The following is a 24,554-nucleotide window of genomic DNA, read 5'->3' on the forward strand; positions in this document are numbered from 1 at the left end:
GAGACTCATGTGACAAAGTTCTTTAAGTTAATTCAGAAATTGTAGACAGGTTTCCAGGAATTACCTAGACTTTAGAGAACATTTATCCTACTGCAGTCATGCAGGGACCATTTTAAGAAGCTGTCCAAATATGAAGGATTAGTGACCCTCTTTGCCATGGGAATCAAGAATATTTATGACAGTTTGTCTTATCTCTCTTACAGCCTACAACTGTCCTTCACATATCTGGGAAAGGGGCTGGGACTTTTGGGATAATTTTGCTTCTATTTCTCAAACTCCAATGAATAAGAAACAAAACCAAGTGTGAGATAATTATATGAATAAAACAAAAAGTTTAGCTAGCAGAGTAACCTTCTCCCTATTCCCTGGATGTATTTCCTATGCCTTTTTCTCCCGCAGCCCTGGTCTCCCTCTTACCAGTCACATATTCTTATTCCTCAGTCCATTTTATTCTCTTCTTGCAGTTTTCCTCTATCCAAGATTAAAATTGGTCAACAATTTTCACATGACTAAAACTTCCATCAGAAAATGTGAATTTGAGGAAATAATTCTTTTCTATTGTGAAAGTGCAGATTTTGAGTGCTATTGTCTCAAATTTCTTATGGGAAATAGCATTTCAAATCAGCATTTCAAAATGCAATATCTTTTCATTTAGGTGTGACTTTTTTTGCTGGACATCAGATGCTTATAAGTCATGTTAGTCAAATAACAAAAAAGTCAAATCTAAAAACTTAAAAAAAACCCCAAACCCTGCCCTGTATACAAAGAACATCTTATTGTGTGTCAGAGGGGAAAGTCATGATGAGCATAATACTATAATTATTTAGTGACATTTCTAAACTTTTGTCATCTGTGATATCAATACTTACCTTAGATTTCAGGAATGTAATGGCTTTGCTGTTGTTCTCCAGAAAATGCACCCTCATCTTTCCCCTGTTTGGTCTGGGCAAAGATTCTCCAGAGAGCAGCTCCAGGAGTTGCATGAGATAAATGCCATCCTTCAGCTCTGTATAAATATCTTCTATCACAACCTTTACCTGCAAAGATCAGTCACGCAGTACTAAAGCCAGTTCAGCCTCTGTGCCTGAACAGTTGGCCCACAGAGTCCTCTACTTTAAGTGATAAGCAAACAACACCTTGTTGCTGGTTTCAGTGAATTTACTGTAGGTCAGTGCATAAGTGTGAAGAGTAAGTGGATTATCTGATGAATCTTAATTCACTAAAAATGGATATGTAGAAAGACTGTCATTATTTATGACTGTGGACTGAAGTCAAATAAATGACCAAACCAATAAAGAACAAAAACAGGATAAGTAGGCAGTAAATACTTTGAAAAATGTCAAAACATTTCAACATTTTCAAAATCAAACATTTTTGGAAGTGCTGACTTTTTTTTTCAATTCAAATAAATGTTTTCAACTTTTTATTTTTGAGCAATGCTTTTCATTTAAAAATTGCATTGATAACCCCATAGTGAAGTGAAACAAAACAAAGGAAATGAGAAGACATATTTACAGGTTTGCTGGGTTCAATGGCTCCTTTTTTCAGTCCATAGTCTTAACAAAGTCTGTTACATCCTGGTTAGATGCCATCCAAAGTCTCCATATTTTTAGCCAGTCTCACACTAAACTCAGTCACTATGTGAAAGATTAAGATTTTCTACAAAAACTATTTCATTGCTGCCAGTAGTGAGATCACTGAATGCTTATGTGATACAACATGACATAGTGTGTACTCTGATCTAGCAAGAGCTTGCCTTAGGCGTTTCCTTTTGGCTTTATGCCACTAGCCATCAAGAAGTGACACTAAGACCATATCACACACCCAATAATAACTTACTGTGATTCTGAAATCACAGTAAATAAGCTTTTTGTCTCCAGAAAAAAAATAAAAAAATTCTGAAGTGAAGTAGTAGCTTTTTTAATTCAGAGCATAGTTACATGCAAGGAAAAAAAGGACGAGTAACATGGAGACTTATCTTTTAATTCCTGACCAGATCTTCCAGAGAATCAAGAAATCACTGAAAGCGTAAAAGCAGCTCAGAGAGACTTTAAGTCTGTACCTTGTGTAGAACAAGAACTGACAACATTCTCTGACTTCTTATCCCTGTGAAAGAACTCCCTATTTAGTTGCTATCTTTATTTATTCTTCCACTTTCTTTTGTACATTAAATAGGCCTAAAATTCTGCCTATGGTATCTTACCATTAAAAAGCTAAACTTGCTATGTTCTGTGGAACTCTTACTCGTGAAGAATAGCTTCATTTTAACTTATTTGTAAAGAGACTACTTTCATATATCTGCTCTAATCCCCAGCCGCTGATATATTTTTAATAGCTTTGTTGTATCAGTCTTTGAATTAAGATACCAATCACAGATTACTTAACAAATTAAATCCAATAGCATCCTTATTGCTAGACTACAAATAGCCAGCAGTACAACTGAAAACACTGTAGTGTCCTGTAGTATGATCCTGTCAAGTTAAAGTGTGCTTTCAAAAGCTGAAATTACATTTCTAAGAAGACTTTGATAAGCTCTCAATCTCTGCACCATTTCTTACCATATACGGCTTGCAAAGCTCTCCCTCTCTCTTATTCTTTTTTTTCTACACTTATGATATACAAGCAAGTACTGTCAAGGGAGTTAAGACTGACATTTTAATCTTTGAACTCGAAGGTGTTTTAAAAATGATAAAGTATATATATTTATCTGTGGCTACACAGAGATAAGTTCTTACATCATAAAAGCCTGACTTTCTGCAGGTAACAAAAACAGATTGTGTTTTGCAGTTCTTCTCTTATATTAAGAAAAATTAATTTAAAATTTTGCTGTGCTCTGAAGCTACCTGTGCACCAATCACTGAGTTGCAACATTACACTGAAAAAAATGCATCTAATACTGAAACATCCGTCATGGTGATGAAGTAGAAAAGAAACAAGAGGCCTGGTCCTACTTGGTCCATTGTCATTAATATCAACCACAGACTCTAGAAAAGGCAATTGTTCTTGGGTAAATTCCTGCTGTGATACATCATTTGTGCCTGAAATTAGTTTATGTGAAGTATACCTGGTGACGTTTGGAATATGTTGGAGTTACCTTGCATGCACAAATCAACTGTGCAGTAGTTCTGATGCTTTCTGGAAATCTCAGATTTACTGAAAACGAACTGCTCTGTATTTGCACAGTAATATGTCTGAAACTGCTAGACCTAAAGCAGCTTTTTCAGAGCCACAGAGCAGCAACGCAACCTGGACTGATCTGCATCCAGAAATCGCAGGCAAAGTAGAAAATCTTTAAATTTTGGCTGGGCAATTAAAAATTGGACATTGTTTTGGGAAACCCAGACACTTGCAAATACTTCACTTATTATAAGAAGAACAAATAAAGATCTTACTCTGGGAAGATCTACAGGATACAATGGACATCACAAAAGTGACATGGTTATAGGAAGATAGTCTACAAAAGTGAACTACTGTTTCAGGGAAGATAGGTAACATGGGGAATGGAGATAGATGTGAGATAAAAGATACAGGCTGGAATACTATGGTTAGTCAAAGTGTTTCTTGCTTGCAGACATATCTAATGATGACACTTAGGAAAGGTGTGAAAAAATAACATAGAAAATAATAGAGTGGGTGAAATAAAAAAAACAGGAAAAAGCCCCAAAGCGGAGGAACTACCTACATTGTTCCTGAAGTAGACATTGTTCATCCAGTTGGTGAAGGTTTTCTTTTGCATGGACATATGCTGCTCCTGCAGCTTTTTAATGTGATCTTTTTCATATTCTGTATCCATGGTCACCTACGAAGTCAGAAACTCCAGTGAGGTGTTCAGCGCTGAAGGGATCTGCCCAGCCAGCTACAAACAACAATGATGTACCCAGTCTATCCAGGGAACCCAGCCACAGCAGGTACAAGATTCAATACCACACCCAGTATAATACCTTAATTTCCTTTTGCTTGTACTTTGCTCTTTCTTTTCATTCCAGTTTATTTTCACTTACTTGAGTCCTCCCTTTTAAAATACTTGTCTAGTTTCAGAATGAAAATGAGACCTGTATCTATGCAGCTTTACTTTCTTTCTTTCAGTGTCTCCCCAGTCACTTGATCCCATCATGCACACCATGATCTGAAAGCCATCAGTAAGTTCCTTCAATGTGCTGAAAGCACATGGCTGGGAACTGATCTTTGACGTTCTAAGAAAAAGAGGGATCTGCAAGTCACCTTCTAATGCACTTCCTGAAAATGTATTTGAATGTGTTATGCTCACTGAGGACTGGTTGAGATGCTGCGGTTGGCTTTCAGACCATAGTATGTCCAACAGAAGTCAAGCAGCTGTTTAGAAAGGAAACAGAACCATCTTGGTTTGTTCCTCCCATGAGCTCAGTTTTTTCACATCTGTCACTGTAAGGATGGTGATAAAGGTCTGCAATCACAAAGACAGGGCCCTGGGCAGGGAGCAAGGAAGTGTAATTCATCACGATACCCAGTGTGAATGTTCAGAGATTATAAAGGAGGAGAGTCTTCCTCATGGAGTTTATGGTGCATTAAACTGGATTTCAGCTCTACTGAGCAGTTCTGTTGAAGCCATTGGGCTTAAGGTGTGAGACTCTAATGGCAGTGTCCATTGCTGTTATGAAGGCAAGAGGATCGTTTAAATAAATCAAAGATAGTTACAGATATCTTTAGTCACCAAACATCGTCTCCTTGGACTACTGCCATAGTTCTAAGAATTACCTGGGTATCAGCCTCACTGTGAAACCGAGAAACCTGCTGTAGTGGTGGTAGAAGAGTCTGCTGGTGTCAACTCACTGCAAAGAGAGAAGGGAACGGAAAATTAAAATCTGTGACAATCTGTGGAGGTTTGGAGCAGGGTGACCTGCTTTCTAACTCTTTTATCTCTGCTGTGCAGAGGCCCCGTTCTAAGTTACTCCGGGCTCTGGGTCCTTTAACTCATAAAATGTAAATCACTGAAAAAATAATATCTGTTCTAGTGTGAGAAGACAGACACAGCAAACTAGCAGCAGCAGCCAGAGCAAATAGGGAGTTGCTTGCCTGAAAATTTTCCTTGCTCTAATAAATGTGAAAGATGATTGTGCCATTTTACAATGGGGAAAGGTGCAGGAAGTGGAGAAGTAATGATTCGTTATTGTGTCTTTCTTTTTTTGTTCTCCTTTCCTTCTTTTTTTTTTGTCAGACCTTTTTCAACCCTTACTGCTTGGCTTCTGCAAACCAGACAGCCTTGAAACCTGACATGATCTGCCCACTCAGGAGGATCATGACTGTAGATGAAAGTCGTGGGAAAGGAAGGAATTTAACAAAGTTTGAAATGGAACTGTAAATAGATCCTCACAATATTTTCTGATCTTTTGGGCTAGTTTAGCACTATAACTTTCTCCATCTGGAGAGCGGCTATCCAAAGAATTGCCTTTCCCTGCCAGAGAGGGTGATATTAACCATTCCCCTTCCATTCTCAAGGATGCCAACATCTCTCGCCCCCTTCACTCTCCTTTCCTAGTGAGGAATAATATTTAATGCTACATTTTCTGACTGATTTAACACCAACTGATTCTATAGTGGAGTTACTTGAAAACTAGTCAGAAGCAACTGGATCTGCTTGCTACTATCTCTAATCCTCAGAGCCAAGCACCCAAAAAATGGCAGCCCTAGGGGAGCCTGTCAGAAATTTAATTCAGCCTTCTTATGCTTTTTCTTTTTTCCACAGTGCTTTATTCAGTGCACAAGGCAGACTGTCATCACTTGGTCCAGGATATGGATCCATCTCTTCTTTACAATATCATACTGAAATATTGATCACAAATATATTACCACCAGTAACTTCAAATTTATCAGCTGTTTTGGATGTGTAAGTTTGTTGACTTACTACACAGCAAAGATATAGAAATGGATACAAACAGGCATTTCATATAGGCAGCAGTTCAGTATCAAGGCTTAGAAACAAATAGACATCTCTTCCCACAGCAAAATTCCAGCTATTCTCTTTTCTGGCATTATTATTCCTTGTTCTTTCTTACAACTTATGCTATGTAGCTGATATACACTCTGCATGAAATCACTGTGCCTGTTTCCTATTTCCTACAGAATATCCCCTCATCTCTGGAAACCCACACCAGTTAAGAATGAGCTCTGTAATTTATAATAATACCACTTCTGAATTTGCAAAATGGTTCTCAGAATGTATGCCATCTCCATAATCCAGGCTTGCAGTCACCCTGGACAATGACTAAACAGATTTCATTTAAGTGAAAAGGAAGCTTATTTGCTGAGTTACTGCCTCATACAATAGTTCACCTGTTTCATTAAATTAAGTTAGAAACAATGGTAGAAGTTTACGTGAAGACAGATCTGTAATGACTTATCTGCATTTGCAGGATATAAGGGCAGTGTTAAAAGCCAGATATGGCTGTCATGATACATTAGAGAAAAAGATCAAAAAACATTAAAAAAATCAGCACTTACTCGGGTTTGGAGGAACTCCTTTCTCACATTCACCAGTTGATCACTCTGGAGAATGACTTTCAGTTCTAGATTCACTCCTATTCATACATTCAGCTCTCCATTTTCATGTGGGGTGACCTTTGAATTCAGGAATAGAGACCAAGTATTTATAATCTACCTATGAACCTTTCACCTGACTCTGGAGGAAATAACCCGTTAGAACGCAATGAGTAAAGGTTGTCACAGACCTTATCTGATTCTTATGTTCAAAATAACGTAGAAATGACACTGAAATTGCTATAACATAGTGAAAATAGTCATCCACCATGCTGATGCTTTATTAAAGGGCATTTAGCCTTTCTCAGTTTCATTGAAGGCTCTGACTGATCACAGGTCACTTTTCTAAGAAAATTGTTACCTGAGAAATTAAATCTGAAAATGAAGTCTGAAAAAGAAAGCATAGCAGAGGGTACAAAGATCAGAGCAATTCCCAAATGCTTGAATTGGGATAAAGCAAGTGAGAAGATGAAAATCGTATGTGTCAGAATTTGTCAGTCACGTCTTTGAGGAAGTTCATGTATCTGCACGTTTACCTGCTGCTGGCAAGGTGTACTGGGAGAAAGCCAGCAGTGGTAGGCATGCTTGTAAAAGTTACTGCTGATGGACTTACTGTTAATAGCAAAAGAGGAAATAATTCTGGTAACTTAAATAGCACTGAGCCCTTGCTGTCACTGACAGGGCTGCATAAACACTGAGCACATTGACCTGGCTTCATTGCTGGGAAACAGAGGGCTGCTGTTGGGAATCACCGCTAGAAAATGAGCAGGCATCTGTAATCAGAAGTGGTAAGCAGAGATGCCCAGCTTAGGATGTGGTAAGAAAATACCAGACTTTCCCTTCTGGCAAGGATTGTTTTGTTAGAGTGCAAGTGCTAGGGGAGGAGATGCGTTAGAAAAAATGCACAAAAATCCCCAAACTTGGTACAGATAAAACTTGAGCAAGGAAATCTGTATCTCCATACACCCCCTACAGAAATGTCACATTGAGTGTCTTTAAGCCAGCTAAATATAAAAATGGAATGCATATATTTCAGGTATTGCTCCAAATATTCCCTCCAAAGTCCTGGACTTGTCTTTACCAGCCAGCTAAGACAATATCATTTTTAATAATCAGCATTAAATGAGAGAAGGATGAAAGAGGGAAAAGGATATGAATTCAGCAGCTCTTTCCACCTCATCTGTAAGCTCATTGCCTGGTTACAATTCCACTCTTCTCTGTTCTGTCTTGCTTTTAGTTATACCTTCATTCTTCTGAAGGTATGAGCCTAGGCTACTGGCTTCAATCAGTACAGGTTGGCAGAGCTGTCTGTGTTGAGAAAACTCTTTGTCATTGCTTTTATCAAATATAAGGCAGAGAATCAGTAGGTGAATTGGCCCTAGATGGAGGCATTTCTCCCTGTTGCAAGTTAATTATTATCTAATGATTAAATTTGTGAAACACTGGCTTTGCTTTTTACAGTAACACAGGCAATCAAAGATCTGGTGTAAAACTTCTCTAATTCCTGAATGCCTATCTCCATTCGTGGAATCTACAGTTCAGAATTAAAAAGGTGGGCATCGATATGACACTGCTAAATAAGGCCTTTTCATCAGTTGTTTATATCCTAATGTGCCAAGAGGAAGGGTAAAACAATATTTGTATGCAGCTTCCTGGGCGGACAGCTGAAGAGGGAGAGGCTCAGTGTAGGCTGCAGTTCGGCGTGGCCACACCAGCAGCACTGGGTTGCACTCGCTGTCAGGGGACGTGGCACTTTTTTCATTCCATGAACTGGCTCACTCTTAAAACAAACAAACAAAAAAACCCCATCCTTCCAGGTTGCTTACGGGCCCTCTCTCGCTGCCTGCACAGAGAAGTGGAGCCTTGCTTCTGATGCTGGGAAGGAGCCCAAAGAGCGCTCTCCCCCTGGCCCTGGAACCACCGTGGTAAAACGGTATTTTCTTGTTTCTTAAAAGGAAGGATCCTGATGTGGGTTTCCCATCTGCAAAGTAGCAGCCACGTAAGATGTGTTAGTTCTTTTAGGACCCTTTCTTACCTGCCCATGATCTCATTTTGCTTAAGACAGAATCAGAGACCACTGGGATGCAATAGACCTCACCCGCCAGCTGTCTGGCTTGCCGTCCCATAACCCCTTTGAGCACTGCCCCTGCTGCTCTTTCACTCCTGGCAGCATTACACAGAACAAAGGATGTGAAAATTCCTCTCCACTTGTTTGAATTGTTGTTGTTGTTGTTGTTGTTCTGTGAAATAGCATAAAGAGACAAATACCGGCTTCCCAGAGGAGTGCAGTTTGTTGCTCCCACTTCCCTCCCAGATGGAAGGGTGCTTCCTGGCAGCCTCCCCGTGGCAGGCAAACAGGCAGCAGAGCACAACCAGGCTCACGGAGCAGCAGCTCTGCCTTGCCTCCTCCTCTGGGATGGAGGAGCCTGCCGAGGTCTGCAGGGGAAGTATTGCATAGAGACGTGTGCAGATGCCTTCATGTTCTGGTGGGCCCCTGGGTAAGGCCATTTGCATCCAACAGCCCTATAACTAAACAAGCCCTTCACAGTACCAAGCTAGTAAGTGCACGCTCTGAGCTGCCACTGAACAAAGCTAGTTCAGATTTAAAAGCCACATGGCCAGACTAGTGCCTCCTCTAAGAGAGGACTGAGCTTGTTCACTTGGCTCAGACAAAAGGTTTGGCAGAGCCTGTAGCCCTCCATTAGGTATGCTTTGTGCACATGTGCTCCTGAAGGTATGCGAAAATCCTCTTTGGGCTTCAGTAAGGAGAAGGCCCCCAAATCTCAAAGAAAACAAGTATATACGTGCAAACATGTGCGTGACAGCTCACCCTGCTATCCCTCTCAGTGTCCCAAGAAATGTTGCTTCCACATGTAAAAGTCTCAAAACAACAAACATCTGAGCTTTGGCTCTGGGGAATCTAAGGGCAGTCCTCAACGCCAGTCTTGTAGCCCACAGTGTGCCAAGAAAGAACAAGAAGTAGCCAGTTTATTCCTTGGTAAAAAGCTATTGCCATTCCAGATCTCACAGGCAATGATTAAATTGCCTGCAAAGAGTCCTCCCCTCTTCCATCCTTCCCAAACTTCATGGGTACAGCACAAAGGCACAAAACTGAATGGACTGGCAAAAAGGACAGTTTCTTGCCTGTACTACCACACAGTTGCATAGTCTTTTCCAAAGACAATATACACTTATTTCATACATTAGATCTACTCTGAAGGATCATCAGGAATATATACTTACAGCTTAGGTAGAAATACAAATGCAGTCCCCATCCTCCTTATTTCTAACACTGGAACATTGCCTGCTCCCTGGCTACGCTTGAAGGCACAGCCGCACAAGAGGCTTGGACACGGACCAGCGGTGCTCTAGCCCAGAGCTGAGGTTTAGTCATGTCAAGGCAGTGGAGCCACAGGTGGTATGAACCATGGTCCCAGAATATTTCCTAACTACATCTTGAATTATGGCAAACCTTAGACCTCAGTATGACATAGAAGAGCTGCTCTGCGAATACTGAAAACAGCAGATAGCGTCAGGAAGTAATTATTACATGATGTTGTTTGCCCAGTTAGGATATCAGACATAGGGAGTTAGTCAAAAACAGCTTAGGAGAGGCGTGGAAACTTCCAGTCGTCAGTCTGTACAGCTTCCCTATTTTCATAGGCCTCTGAGCTGAATGTTGTCCCTGAATATTTCTCTCAGTTTGTCTGACCTCCCCACTCCCCAGCACACACCCCTGCAGCCCACCACTGCCCTTGCGCCCCCCCCCCAGTACCTGTCTTCCCAGCGTGTGCTGCCATCAGCCGACCCCGTGTGCCATCCCACCCGCAGGTGGGGGCCACCCGCAGAAGGAGTCCCCGTTCCTCTTACAGCTGAGCTCTGCCCGTGAGGATCTACACCAGCATTCTGTGATGCAGGCTCATTATAAACCTCAGCCTCATCAGGCTCTAGTCTAAACTAGAAGTTGCTTTTCTTCTTAAAGAGCTGGCTAGAGGCTACATGACATCAACAGGGAGCAGAATTCAAGCAGAGCAGTTGAATTACATCATCCAAAGGATTTGGAGCCCCTTGCTGCATTTGAAAAAGAGGACAGCTTAAAGCAAAAATCAGATGGATTTATTTCTCCTGGCACAAAGAAATTCAGTCATCTTTGTGAAACAGAAAATACACATGAATTAAAGACATTTTCGCCTTGGAGCTGTACATATTATCTTGAAATTTTCCTTCTGTTTCTGAACCTCCAACTGTTAACATAAGAGCTTCAAAGCCTTTGCGGGATGAGCACATGGGACAGAGGACTTGCATTCTCTTTCCATTTCATACAAATATAGATAAAGAATTTCAAGTAACAGAACAGCCTTAATATTTCAAACATCATAATGAAAATGAACCTTGCAAATCATTGCCTTGGTAATTCCAGATCTAATTAGTGTATTTTTATTATTATTCAGATTTTTTCATTTTTATTCATTGATACTAAGGAATACCATTGTATTGGGAAGGGCAAAAATTCTTTCTCCTTTACAAATATATTTTAGGGGGCTGTTTTATATGTTGCACTGATAAAGCATTTAGCTCTATTTATCAAGGAAACAAACTTGTAAGACTTACAACCAGACTGGAGAGAGGCACTGCAGGCACCCAGCAACTCTGATGCCAGAACACTGCATCCTAACCAGTAGGAAGGCAGATGATGTAGTGTGCTTACATATTTTGGTCCCCAGTCAGCAGATAACTGATCACAATCACAGCTCCCTCCAAGCCCACAAGCCCCAGTTTCATTGCAAAGGCAACCCAGTCATGCGGAATAATGGAAGGTAGATGGCAAATGGCATAGAATTGTACAGTGAACACTTTTAAGGCTGCAAACTTTATCAGACAGGATAAGATAAGACAGGATAAGGTAAAGTGAAGACCAATTGCAATTACTGTCCATCGTAGGCCAAAACTGCCCAAGTCCTAAACTTACCGGTTGCAATTACATTGTTGGTTGATTCCTTATTTTCAGACTAAACATAAAATTAATGCATTTTAAAGAACACAGTGATCTGAAATAGGAAATCAATAAGCATCAGCACCATATTTCAATAGTTCCTATGTTAAAATATTTAAGAGAAGTGATAATTATATACGGAACTCTTACAGTGCATGTGAAATGCAGCATCTGGCAAGAGATGCATACCATCCAGTGCCTCTATATCATAGATGTAGCTAATTCTGCTTTTATTTCTAGCAGACTATTCCAAACCATGTAAAATGAACTGCTTTCACTACAATAAAAACTCCAAAGCTCCAGACTGAAGGGGAATATGGGATGCTAAACTAGTCACACCTTGGAAAGAACAAGCTCTACCTCAGAGAAAGAAATAGGTAAGGGAAAAAGTTAGGGTTGGCATTAAGTAGTTTCCAGTATTAACTGGACCAGAGAGAAGGTAACTTTGAGCCTAGTCTATGGTCAGGTATAAGTCTGTGCTAGCATGTATCACCTGGGGAAAGGGAGAGGAACCCACGTCAGAATACCATAGTTTCCATGAGAGAAGATATTCTTCACTCAGAAGTGAGAAAAGCTGTCCAACAGGACTACCAAATAAAATTGTGAAAGACACATCCATTTCTTCCTGGCTCTGTTTTGTACATGACAGGTGTTAGCTGGGCTTGGGCATTAATTCAAATGATAGGTTATTGCCGCAAAACCCAAGTGAAAGGAGGCACTTTCCTCCACAGTAGATATGTTTGTTCAGCTCTCCAAGCACAGCAAGGCTGCCAACTCTTCTTCCCAGCATTTGCTATGCGAGTCAGGAAGGCAAGCTCAAGGGCCAAGCTGTCAGAAATGTGGAGGGTCATGACAGGGTTAAACTGGTGGAAACTTACTAGCAGCAAAGCGTATGGGAAACAAGAAGCAAGTAGCAAGATACAAGGAGTTATGAGTAGCAAAGCATATGGGAAAGGAGAAGCAAGTAGCAAAATACAAGACATGATGGCTGCGTGCGTGATCGATGTAATGATTGGCTACCTGTGACATAATCAGCATGACGACTGGCTTAGCGAAGCGTATCTGTGACGTGAACAGTATATATCTGTAAAACCGCTGAAGCAGCAAAGTTCTTAGTATAAATATGCTCAGAAACAAATAATAAACGTCTCAAGATGCATCGCTTCTTGAGTCCGTGCCTTCAATTGCTACAAGAAAGATCCTCTGCACTCACAGGTATTACCTGAAGCATAATAGAACCTCAGATCAGAGAAGCTGAGAATAAAGGAGCTCCTGCTCCAAAGCCCTTAAAAATATACCAAACATGGGAATAAAAACAGAAGTTGGAGAAATTAAATGGTAGACAGAAAAATATTTCATGCTTTAAGAGTGCCAAAAATATTAGAAGTTACCACAAAACTTACAGTAGAACAGGCAGTGTTCACAAACAGTCCTGGAGGTTCCTGCAGAGCATTGGTGACAACTTCTTGACACAGGTGGTGGAGGAGCCAACAAGGAGAGGTGTGCTGCTGGACCTCGTACTAACAAACAAAGAAGGACTGGTGGAAGATGTGAAGGTTGGGGGCTGCCTTGGCTGCAGTGACCATGAGATGGTGGAGTTCAGGATCCTGCAAGAAGGCAGCAGGGCACCAAGTAGGATCGCAACCCTGGACTTCAGGAGAGCAAACTTTGGCCTCTTCAGGGACCTACTTGGAGGAATCCCATGGGTGAGGGCCCTAGAAGGAAGGGGTGTTCAAGAGAGCTGGTTAATATTCAAACATCACCTCCTCCAGGCTCAAGAGCGGTGCATCCCTATGAGTAGGAAGTCAAGCAAAGGAGGTAGGAGACCTGCATGGATGAGCAAGGAGCTCCTGGCAAAACTCAACCAGAAGAAGGAAGTCTACAGAAAGTGGAAAGGGGGACAGGCCACTTGGGAGGAATATAGGAACGCTGTCAGAGTATGCAGGGATGTGACGAGGAAGGCTAAGGCCCGTTTGGAATTAAATCTGGCTAGAGATGTCAAGGACAACAAGAAGGGCTTCTTCAAAGACATCAGTAGCAAGAGGAAGACTAGGGAAAATGTGGGCCCTTTGCTGAATGGGGTGGGTGCCCTGGTGACGAAGGATGCAGAGAAGGCAGAGTTACTGAATGCCTTCTTTGCTTCAGTCTTTACTGGTCAGGCCAGCCCTCAGGAACCCCAGACCCTGGAGGCAAGAGAGAAAGTCTGGAGAAAGGAAGACTTTCCCTTGGTCGAGGAGGATCGGGTTAGAGATCATTTAAGCAAACCTGACACCCACAAATCCATGGGCCCTGATGGGATGCACCCACGAGTGCTGAGGGAGCTGGCAGATGTCATTGCTAAGCCACTCTCCATCATCTTTGAAAGGTCATGGAGGACAGGAGAGGTGCCCGAGGACTGGAAGAAAGCCAATGTCACCCCAGTCTTCAAAAAGGGCAAGAAGGAGGACCCAGGGAACTACAGGCCAGTCAGCCTCACCTCCATCCCTGGAAAGGTGATGGAGCAGCTCATCCTGGAGGCTATCTCCAAGCATGTGGAGGAAAAGAAGGTGATCAGGAGTAGTCAGCATGGCTTCACCAAGGGGAAATCATGCCTAACCAACCTGATAGCCTTCTATGATGGAATGACTGGCTGGGTAGATGACGGGAGAGCAGTGGATGTTGTCTCCCTTGACTTCAGCAAGGCTTTTGACACTGTCTCCCATAACATCCTCATAGACAAGCTCAGGAAGTGTGGGCTAGATGAGTGGACAGTGAGGTGGATTGAGAACTGGCTGAATGGCAGAGCTCAGAGAGTTGTGATCAGTGGCACAGAGTCTACTTGGAGGCCTGTAGCTAGCGGTGTCCCCCAGGGGTCAGTACTGGGTCCAGTCTTGTTCAACTTCTTCATCAATGACCTGGATGAAGGCACAGAGTGCACCCTCAGCAAGTTTGCTGATGATACAAAACTGGGAGGAGTGGCTGATACACCAGAGGGCTGTGCTGCCATTCAGAGAGACCTGGACAGGCTGGAGAGGTGGGCAGAGAGGAACCTCATGAAGTTCAACAAAGGGAAGTGCAGGGTCCTGCACCTGGGGAGGAATAACCCCATGCACCAGTACAGGTTGGGGGCTGACCTGCTGGAGAGCAGCTCTGCAGAGAAGGACCTGGGAGTCCTCATGAACAACAAGTTAACCATGAGGCAGCAATGTGCCCTTGTGGCCAAGAAGGCCAATGGTATCCTGGGGTGCATCAGGAAGAGTGTTGCCAGCAGGTCGAGGGAGGTGATTCTCCCCCTCTACTCAGCCCTGGTGAGGCCACATCTGGAGTACTGCGTCCAGTTCTGGGCTCCCCAGTACAAGAGGGATGTGGCACTACTGGAGCAAGTCCAGCGAAGGGCTACGAAGATGATGAGGGGACTGGAGCATCTCTCTTGTGAGGAAAGGCTGAGAGAGCTGGGCCTGTTTAGCCTGGAGAAGAGAAGGCTGAGAGGAGATCTTATCAATGTGTACAAGTATCTGAAGGGAGGGTGTCGAGAGGATGGAGCCAGACTCTTTTCAGTGGTGCCGAGCGACAGGACGCGAGGAAATGGGCACAAACTGAAACACAGACACTTCCATCTGAACATGAGGAAAAACTTTTTCACTGTGAGGGTGACAGAGCACTGGAACAGGTTGCCCCGAGAGGTGGTGGAGTCTCCTTCTCTGGAGATATTCAAAACGCGCCTGGATGCAATCCTGTGCAATGTGCTCTAGGTGACCCTGCTTGAGCAGGGGGGTTGGACTAGATGATCTCCAGAGGTCCCTTCCAACCTCAGCGATTCTGTGATTCTGTAGGTGTTCTGAACTTTTCCTGTTGTCCAAATATAAACTGTGGTGTACAGCAGATTTAAAGTATACTGTAAGTTTTTCAGTCCAAAATGTATTGTATATGGAGTATGCAGAACACCATACTATGCAAAAAACCCAAACCATGCCACCCTCCCTCTCCCCCCAAACCAAACCTTGTCTTATCTAAACCATTTGATTTTGAAAAGGAACAGTTCAAACAAGCCACTGCACTTTGACAGTAGTGTAGCCCCCAGGGACCCTCAACACTGTTTGCATGTGAAATAAATTTTCTTGCATGTGACATAACTCATGATGACCAAAGGCAAAATGGCATGGCTTGCTAACACTTACTGCTATACACAAAACCTTTTAACTTGGCAGCAATTGACATTTGATAATCGTAGGAGTGTTATCTAAATTCTGGAGCATCCTGCACAGATGCATCTTTGGAGATGTTTCAAATAAACTGTATGTTTGTATATGGGGGAAGAAACAAGGGAGGATGAATTAATTTAAACACATTAAAGTGAATGCTCTATTGACTTCATTAGTTATTTATAAGTAGTAGGTAGCATGGTGTGGAAGATGCCCTTGAATTTTTAGAGCAAACATTAATAAAGTACTTTCTGCTAAACTGCCATTTAATCTGTTATTTTTTCATTGTTAATACTTCCATTGAAGTTAATAAAATAAGTGTCTCTCATAGCTCAAGTTTCAAGCTTTCAATCAGCACAGAAGTCTGATTTATCTTCCACTCTTGGACTTGCATTGAAAACCTCAGAATTATGTTTTGCTATAAAAAGCGAACTATATATATATTTTTAATATAAATTTAGATTCTGGAGTCAAGCCTTGTTATGGGCAGTAATTTCAGCAACAAGTTCATGGACACAGAAAGGAACAGCCATAACCTGTTATGGACACAAACTGAGGTGGGAAAGCGAGCAGCTTGCCAAAAAGCCACTATGCCTACAAACCTTAAGTTGCAGAATTACAAAATTCTAGTCACTGAAAGATGCCCTTTCAGAAAGAAGCTTACAAAAGAAAATTTCAGGTAGTTTAATATTAGTTTATTAAATCAGCAATTTTTATCACTGCTCCCTAAAAATGATTACAAAGCATATTAAAATATATTACAGTATCTGCATGGAATTTATTGTGTAATCAAAGTGCAACAGTAATGAACTTACAACTTTGTTTGCTTAGTTGGACAAACTGAAGCACACCGCACAGGTGAAGCATTCCCTCAGAAAAGAGTGCCTCTGAAGTGAAAATACAATATTTAACAAAAGTATTAGAAAAAGTGAGCACGTGAAGTAGAAAAAGTTTACATCCATTCTCTCAGTGCTATGTTACACACATCCAATAAAGCATATACTTTGAATTTTCTGCTTGAATTCCAACTGTATGAACAGCCACCAAATTGAGTGCATCTTGTGAAGGGAAGGGAGTGAGGAGAAAAAAAAGGTGCATTTCAAGTACTAGAGATGTATTAAGTTATTGAAAGTCAAGGGCCAGATACTGCTTCTTAGAGACCAAGTTCCACAGAAGCTTCTGGGACTACAAATCCATAGCATCCTTGACTCCAACAATTGGGACCTCATCCTGACCTAAAAATCTTTCTAAACTCACAATTTTCAAACAGTCACAGCTTTAAACTGCTCTTGCTGTCCTGTGGTGTGGTTATGAACTGGACCCCTTCATTTTCTGTTTAAATCTGTAACAAAAGTCCAATTAATTTCTGTGGGAACAGAATCAGAGTTGGGAAGTAAAAACTGTGCTGCAGAATAGCTGGGAAAGAGGTGAAAAGCAGCAGTCTCTACTCTGGCTTAAGGCAGTGGACAACACCACAGAGCACCGATTTTACAGAATGAATCTGACAGTTCTGAATGTCCTTGGAGCAAATCCAAAGTCCCAGGCATAAAATCCAAGATCTTGGTCTTTCCTGAGCAGAAATCAACAATGACATTGAAGTGAACAACAAAGGTTACATCATACTGCTGTTCTCAATAACTACCTAAAGCACAATTTCATGAGAGAAGGTAATCCTGCTCCTTTCTCTCTTCCTTGTATTCCTAATGCATTGAAGAATGTCAGCAGGACACTATCCAAACTGTTTTGTGTGGCTGGTTTAGCTAATTGAACTGGCTTGCAGACAGATCCTACTAACCACACAGTTAGCAAAGTGAAGGGAGCAGGGCAACAGGTCTGGGAGGAGGCAATGAGGAAAGAGATCCCCTCCTCTGAGCAACAAGCTACTAGATCAGTTTAGCTGCCTAAGAAACCATGGCTTAAAGACTACATGAAATGTACTTGAAATACTTTCAAGTAAGTATGAGCTCTGTTAAGATGCCAGTGCACTGCACCACATATCTAGAAATACATTTATGCACTTAGCTCTGCATGCTGGTCCTGAAACATTTCTATTTCCCCACAGAAACAGAGTGAATCCACCTGTACTCCTATACATGCTTTGTGCATTCCTCCTCTTCTTCCCCTCCTCAAGTTTTGTAGGAAAAAAAACAAAAACAAATCAACCCCCCCATATATATTTTAGATATATCTAGACAAAATGTTTTAACTTATCAAAATGACACATTTAAAGTTGTCTCCACAACCCCAAGTTAGTACACTGTCATGGGGGGTGGGGGGGGTAAGGCCATGTTCTCCATTTTACTTCCAATAAAGCTAGAAAAATAAAATAAATAAGTCACTGAGAAACTACCCTTCTCCTCCCTCTTCACTGCAGAAGGATGTTTGCACGGGATCACACAGCTCCAAAGTGTTGAGAGTATCACCCCTGGAAACTACACACAGTGGTAATTCAGAACACGAGTCCACCTGGGAATCCTGTGCAGCTGAAGGGCAGGGTAAGGCAGGCACAGCTAGAAGACCAGCAGCTTCCCAGATCCTCTCACTACACTACAGTAGTCACAATACACAAACTTGCTCTTTCTCCCAGCAGCTTTCCTTGCAACACTAGTCAGGTTGGTTATTAGTGTATGAGTTTGTCACTGACTGCAGACACTACACGCATGAGCAAGCACACATTAATAATTGTGCAGGTTGGGGCATTTTTGTTTTGTTTTTTTAAAACACCCCAATATCTATAGAATATTTTTAGTCAGAAATACATTTTGCATACTTTGCATAAATTACATAAAAAATCAGTTACTCTGCAGACATACAGTCATACAGTTAGACTTATGGTCAAGTTTCATAACTGTTAAAGTGCACAGAGATGCACTATGGCAGATTTGGTTCCTACTTTAGATCCAAGAGAAATAAAGTTAGTATACCTGTGTGACAGGAGAAAAATCTAATAACAATAATGAAAAACAAGCAAGTCCTCAAGAATGATCAACTATGCCAGGGTATTCTTGATACAGAGGCCTGAAAATCTGGCAGAGTAAAGGAGTTCTTCTATATCATTACTTAAAAATGCTTCATTGTTTTCACATGGCACAGCCCTGGCAAGGTTCATAATTTCACATCAGAATAGACAAGATGCAGAAAGATAAGGGGTCTGGAAAGATCTGAAGTATGAAACCAGATTGATAAAAGCTGAGGCTCTTAGATCACCTACAAATCTGAACATGTAAATGTGTAAATCTTAAGTCAGAGACAAAACTCAAAATTCTTCCCTCCCCACCTCCACTGCAAGGATGATAAAACACTTTTTGGCTTTCTCTGTCCCAGAAGGCACTACTGCTACCACTTACTGAGACTCAGAGAAAGAGTGCTCAAAGTTACAGTACCTTTGATATGTAGGGTATTTTATATTACAAGTGGAGTACAAATCAATTCTTGCTCATATGCAGAGACCTAAAATGATTGCCAGGTTCAATTTCAGAAAGGAACCGGCCCTCCCCAATAGACTTTGAAGCTCAGAGCCAAAAATCTACCTTCTTCTGGGATACTCTTCAAAATGAGTTGTGAGCAGCTGATATGCTCAACATTTTGATTGTGTGGTTAGAAAATGAATGTTTAGTAAGCATCCATTCCTTTCTTGGATTATTTTGAATAAAGGAATAATATTTGGAGGGATCAGCTATTAATCTCAATGTGAAGATTCCTATTAGTGGCCCCATCCTTCAAATGGGCCACCATAGGAATGGAACAACTCTTTTGTATTTGTCAGCTACATGCTGGCAACAGAAAGAGTTAAAGTTTTCGAATATATCTATAGTGCATGTATATATGTATGTAACATATACAGAGATACCTGCATAATTAGAGATACCTGTATAATTAGCTGTAAGTAGAAATTAACTCACAAAAATTTCCCAACACAACTCAATGTGAAGAGGCTGACTTTGCAACAGTGAACCTTTTCGGAACAGAAAGTGAGGCTTTGTTTCAATAGAAACATATGACTTTTTTAGCTTATGAAAACATTCCACCATCATTTTGAACAATTCAGGAATTCATGGTCTGCAGAGCAGCTAACCTGAAACCTCAAAAGAAACTCCAAATTCAAGGAAGAAGGGAGATTCAGTTCTTTTAACTGAGAATACTGAACATATAGTGCTGTACAAAATAGAATAAACAGTTCTTCAGATTATAACAGGACACAGTGATGACAGATTGAAGGAATCATTTTAATATTTTGCAGTTTTAACCATAACTGCTGAAGTCTAAAAACAAATCTGCTCATGTATTCTGAGCACTTCTTAAAAGACTGTTCTCCTGACTCTCTTCTCTTTCTCTATCCCAAACTAAAAACAACCCACCCTAAAATTTAAATTTCTTTGTAGGTCTGCCTTTTCTTAAACTATACAAATGCTGACATTCACTCAGGTGTCTAGAGTATGCTTTTAGCATAAACACATTCCAGGCAGGTGAATTTGTGTTTAGAGCTTCCTTACACTTATTAAAAACAGTTTGGAGAGACTTGTAGTTGCTAGGCATTTAGGTTTGGCGAAGCTTGGTGATTTTATACATGGTCTTTTTTGCTTTATGGCTGTAAAGGCAGCAAGACATGGAAGCAAGACAATGAAAACCTTTTCACCCTGCATCACACATTGTGATAAATCTATACAAGGCACTTGTGATAAGCATGTCTCAGTGAAGGTCAGCAGGAACTACTGCACAAGTGTTTTCCTGCTACTACACTTCTAATGTCAGCAACTTGCATGGAATGTGCTATGAGGTTTAAGGATCTAAGCCTAATTTCCAACTTTGGTGGTTTAAACACATTTGGTATCCCAAATCCTCATTCTTCTCCCTGTATTTTTCACTCTGCTGTCTGCAGAGGTTTCCTGTGAGATGGTGGCACCAGATGGGGAGGTAATGTGCCAGGCAGTTCATATCCATCCAGTTTAATCTTGATGAGATGCTTTGCCAATGCAAACTCCTCATCATCCAACATTCCATCGCCATCACAGTCAGCAAGTTTCCAGATCTTCCCCAAGACACTGTTAGGTAGTTTGGAAATCACCATCTCCTTCTTTGCATTGATCCCAGATATTTTTCCATTGATTGGTGACAGAGTGTAGAAAATCTCATCATAAGCAGGTTTATCTTTGGCAACAACCCATTCCTCTTCATCAGCTCCTTCCTTGGCACCTTCTCCATATCCATGGCCAAAGGGTCCTGCCATGGTGCCATCAAATGCCCCACCATGCACCATCTGTGTGGGCATACTGCTCTCTTCCTGGCTGATTAGGCTCATAAGGGAGGCAATTTTATTGGCCAGCATATTATCCACAGCTTCAATTAGCTTTGGTTTCAAAGAGTGAAATTTAGTGAAGTCACAAGTCTCCAGCAGCTCCTGTCAATGACAAATATATAAATAAGCAAAAAAAATCTACTAAAGGTTTCAGTGACAGTACAGTTAGAAAAACTTGATTATACTGAAAAGGTTATTAAGGAATGGGCTTCAAACGACAACGATCTGTAAAGGTCTCTTTTGAAGCAGTTTCCACAACCGAAACTCAAACTCTTCTTAAAGGAGAAGTAAAGTGAACATAAAAATACCTATCATATACTTAATATATTGATCAAATACATTGAGACAATTTTGCAACAATGTATGAGCTCCTCTATTAAAGTACATTCACAGTATAATTTTCAAAATGGCAATGCATGAAAACATGGCAGTTGATGAATGTTACCTAACAACTTTCCATTTGGTGATTTTTTTCCAAGTATCAAAAGTAGTATGCAAGCAGGGCCTCAGTCCTGCTAACACTATGCAAGAGTAAGGTTAAACAAATTCATGTATCTGCAGGACTGATCTGATTTTATAAATTAAACTTATTGTTTGTGGTCAAGTTATGAAGAAGAAGAAAAAAAAAAGCCTTACTGTATCGGGATTATAGCAGCAGCATTTTTATGAAAGTGCTGCTAGAATTCATGCAGTGATACAGTCCTGGCTGAGTTTTCATCTTGGACATGAACTCCTACTAACCTCAATGAGATTTTTGTTAGGCAAGATGTGCTATTTCAACAAAAGCCTGAACGTGTTTTATGTCAGAGAGCAGAAAAATTGAAAAGTGCTTTAGGCAATTATTAAATTTTATCTAATCAGTTGTCACTTTTGCAGAACCATCATGTGACAATGACACTGACAAAGCTTTGCAAGTATGGGTGGTGGGGGCAATCCTTGCCAAGAAGGGTTTTCATCCTGTTGACATTACAGCAAGCATACCAATAGGCACTGTCCTCTAGGAGGGATTCCTTCTTGATACAAAAAGCAGCCTATAAGCTCTTATTAAAGAATATATTATAGTGTAATTTATATGGCTCTTATTGTTCTACAGCATATACTTCTTATTAAAATATTACCACAGATTCTGTTTTTCAGGGTACTTTCATGTTTATACACCTAAAACCATCTAAAAAGCTGCAAACCTTTATTTGGATTAAGTCTGTGTCTGCAGACTGTCTCTCAGCTCCTGAAACATACTATTCTACAAGGTATTCATTTGAAAGTCTTCAGTTACTAGAGATGGCTCACCTTAATCAAAAAGAAACAGATTAGAGCTTTCCTAGCTGTCGTAATAGCTGATTTTAATTAAGATTTTACTTTTTGTCCTGCTGTGTATATTATGGCCTCTTGGGTGCTAATGACAAAACTGATACTGACTGCAACAAAGCCAATATTCTAAGAGTCTAGACTTCTACATTAAAAAATGCTAGCTGGGAAAGCAGAGTTACAGTGGAAACTGTAAGAAGAAAAAATGTCTGTCAAAATGATGTTAAGCCGCTTTGACAAATCTCATTTCCCTTAGGGAGTTGTTCTGCCACTCATCAGAACTACAGTGATGCCAACCCAAGAAACCTGAAGTACAGGCAAACTGCTTTGTTAATGCACACAGAACTGACAGGCACTCAACTGCCCAATTGCACAAAGCCCTTTGGATTTCCCGGAGAAAAAAGCTAACAACCATTCTATTCGGCTAAAGTTTATGCAGTCACCTGATTTACTGCAACTGTTCAATATAAATTTATGACATGTAATAAGTTTTAGAAAGCAAAGGTCAAACCTGCTGTTTTCTCACAATTTCCTTCCTCATCACAGAAGTGACTGATCTCTGATCTATATATTTGCTGCCATCTGCTGCTAAGGCTTAGAGATATGCACTACCAGTCTGATAAAGTTCCGTTCAAAAGTTTGTTTTGATATCCAGTTTGACAAATTATCACCTTTCATTATCCCAAAGAGAATGTGGTATGGGAAGAAAGGAGAAGTCAGCTTTTTCAAACAAATCCCTTTTTAAAACCTAACTTCATGAAATCCCTCCTCAACAATCTTGCTGCTGTGAAAACCTAACTGAAACAGATCTTGTGCTCTGTCTATAACTTACTGACTCATGCAAAAACTGATTTCTAAATTAAATATTTTAATTCATAAGAGAAACTTGTGCATCCTTGTAGGTAGGTTAATGAAAAAAGCTAGTCATTGCTCTTTCTGATCACCAGCATGAATACACCACATATAAATTGTTAGGATGATACATAAGTGTCAACGTGAAATATGTTCTCCACTACATGTGTGGATAGAGCACAGTCAGACCAGACAACAGGCTCCTGATCTCATGTTCTTTGACCTGGACACTGAATTACCTTCTAATTCAAAGACCATCTGAGAAGCCTATGTGCCATAGGGATCTGGGATCAAAAGGTTGCCTAGTATGAGATTACACAAACTAAATGACTGGAAAGTATTCATTTCAATCCACCCTCATTGCCAAATTGAGGTTTGGGGATAAATTAACCACTAACAGCACAGCTGTCCTTCCCCAGGATACCTGTTTGTTTCTAATCAACTCACCTCAAATCAGAGGGAGTACAGAAATAAAAAACTGAAGTAGTGACATAGGAAGTTGGCAGTAATGCTGCACAAAATTCAACAAAGAAACAGGAAGAGACACAAGAAGCATTTAAAAGTTTGCAAGATAAACTGAGAACTTTTATTTTTTATTTTTTGCACAGAATGCAAGCTCAAAAGGACAGGAAAAAACCTGAAAGGCAACATTTTCAAAAGTGATAGCCTCTAAGTTGCATTTTTCAGGTAACACATTGCCTTTGTGACTCACTGGCCCACAGCATAAATAATAGCAAGAACAGAGTAGGATAAATATGAATGAGTGTCTAAGTATGTTCTCACCTACATAAATATCTGATAACATTTTAAAGGAGATATAAATACCCACATTTAGGACAAGAATCATGTACCACCTTAACCCGTAAGCATCCACTGCCATTTTATTTGCACAATCTTCTGAAACATCTAGTACTATCTGCCACGGGGGACAATACTGACTAAAAAGGCAGAAGGTCTAATTCCTTATGGCAGTTCCTATAAACTTGTAACAGTGGATTTACACTCTAAGGAAATTATCAATTGCTTTCATTTTGCAGTACTTTAAGTCATAACAACTCTGTTAGGGAGTTAGCATTATTGTGGTTGTTAGAGTGGTTGTTATTTCTACTGCTCTTTTGCCATTTACCTGAAGACTCCAAAACTACAATAAGAGACCCTGTCCTATCTTTTGTAATTTAGTAATCCTCTTGGAAAGTTAATATCATTTCAGCAGAACTGTACTCTATTGTTTTACCTGCATTTTCTTGACCTCAGGGAAATCTCCTGCTGAGATATGGTATTCTCTTTGCAGTTCAGTATAGATCTCAGGTAATCTGCTGATCAGTTCCTTCTTCTTGTTCTCTCTTCCAAATACAGATGGCATTTCTTTCTTCAAATAGCTGATGATATAAGCATGGACCTAAGAAGAAGC

At 40.6% G+C, this 24,554-nt stretch overlaps 2 protein-coding genes across 2 annotated transcripts in view; both read right to left on the reverse strand.

The window, feature by feature from the left end:
• SPTBN5 (spectrin beta, non-erythrocytic 5) overlaps window positions 1-3,793 on the reverse strand; it is a 100,497-nt gene extending 96,704 nt beyond the window's left edge. The window contains 2 exon segments of the mRNA XM_013959456.2: window positions 870-1,037; window positions 3,683-3,793. Coding sequence (XP_013814910.2) covers window positions 870-1,037; window positions 3,683-3,793 — 279 coding nt within the window.
• A 12,574-nt stretch (window positions 3,794-16,367) lies between these two features.
• EHD4 (EH domain containing 4) overlaps window positions 16,368-24,554 on the reverse strand; it is a 34,423-nt gene continuing 26,236 nt past the window's right edge. The window contains exons 5-6 of the mRNA XM_067296473.1: window positions 24,378-24,542; window positions 16,368-21,085 (exon numbers count right to left, since the gene is read on the reverse strand). Coding sequence (XP_067152574.1) covers window positions 20,549-21,085; window positions 24,378-24,542 — 702 coding nt within the window. The 3' untranslated portion in view covers window positions 16,368-20,548. The remainder of the gene's footprint in view (window positions 21,086-24,377; window positions 24,543-24,554) is intronic.

Source organism: Apteryx mantelli, chromosome 4 (genome assembly GCF_036417845.1).
Source record: "Apteryx mantelli isolate bAptMan1 chromosome 4, bAptMan1.hap1, whole genome shotgun sequence".
NCBI lineage: Eukaryota > Metazoa > Chordata > Aves > Apterygiformes > Apterygidae > Apteryx > Apteryx mantelli.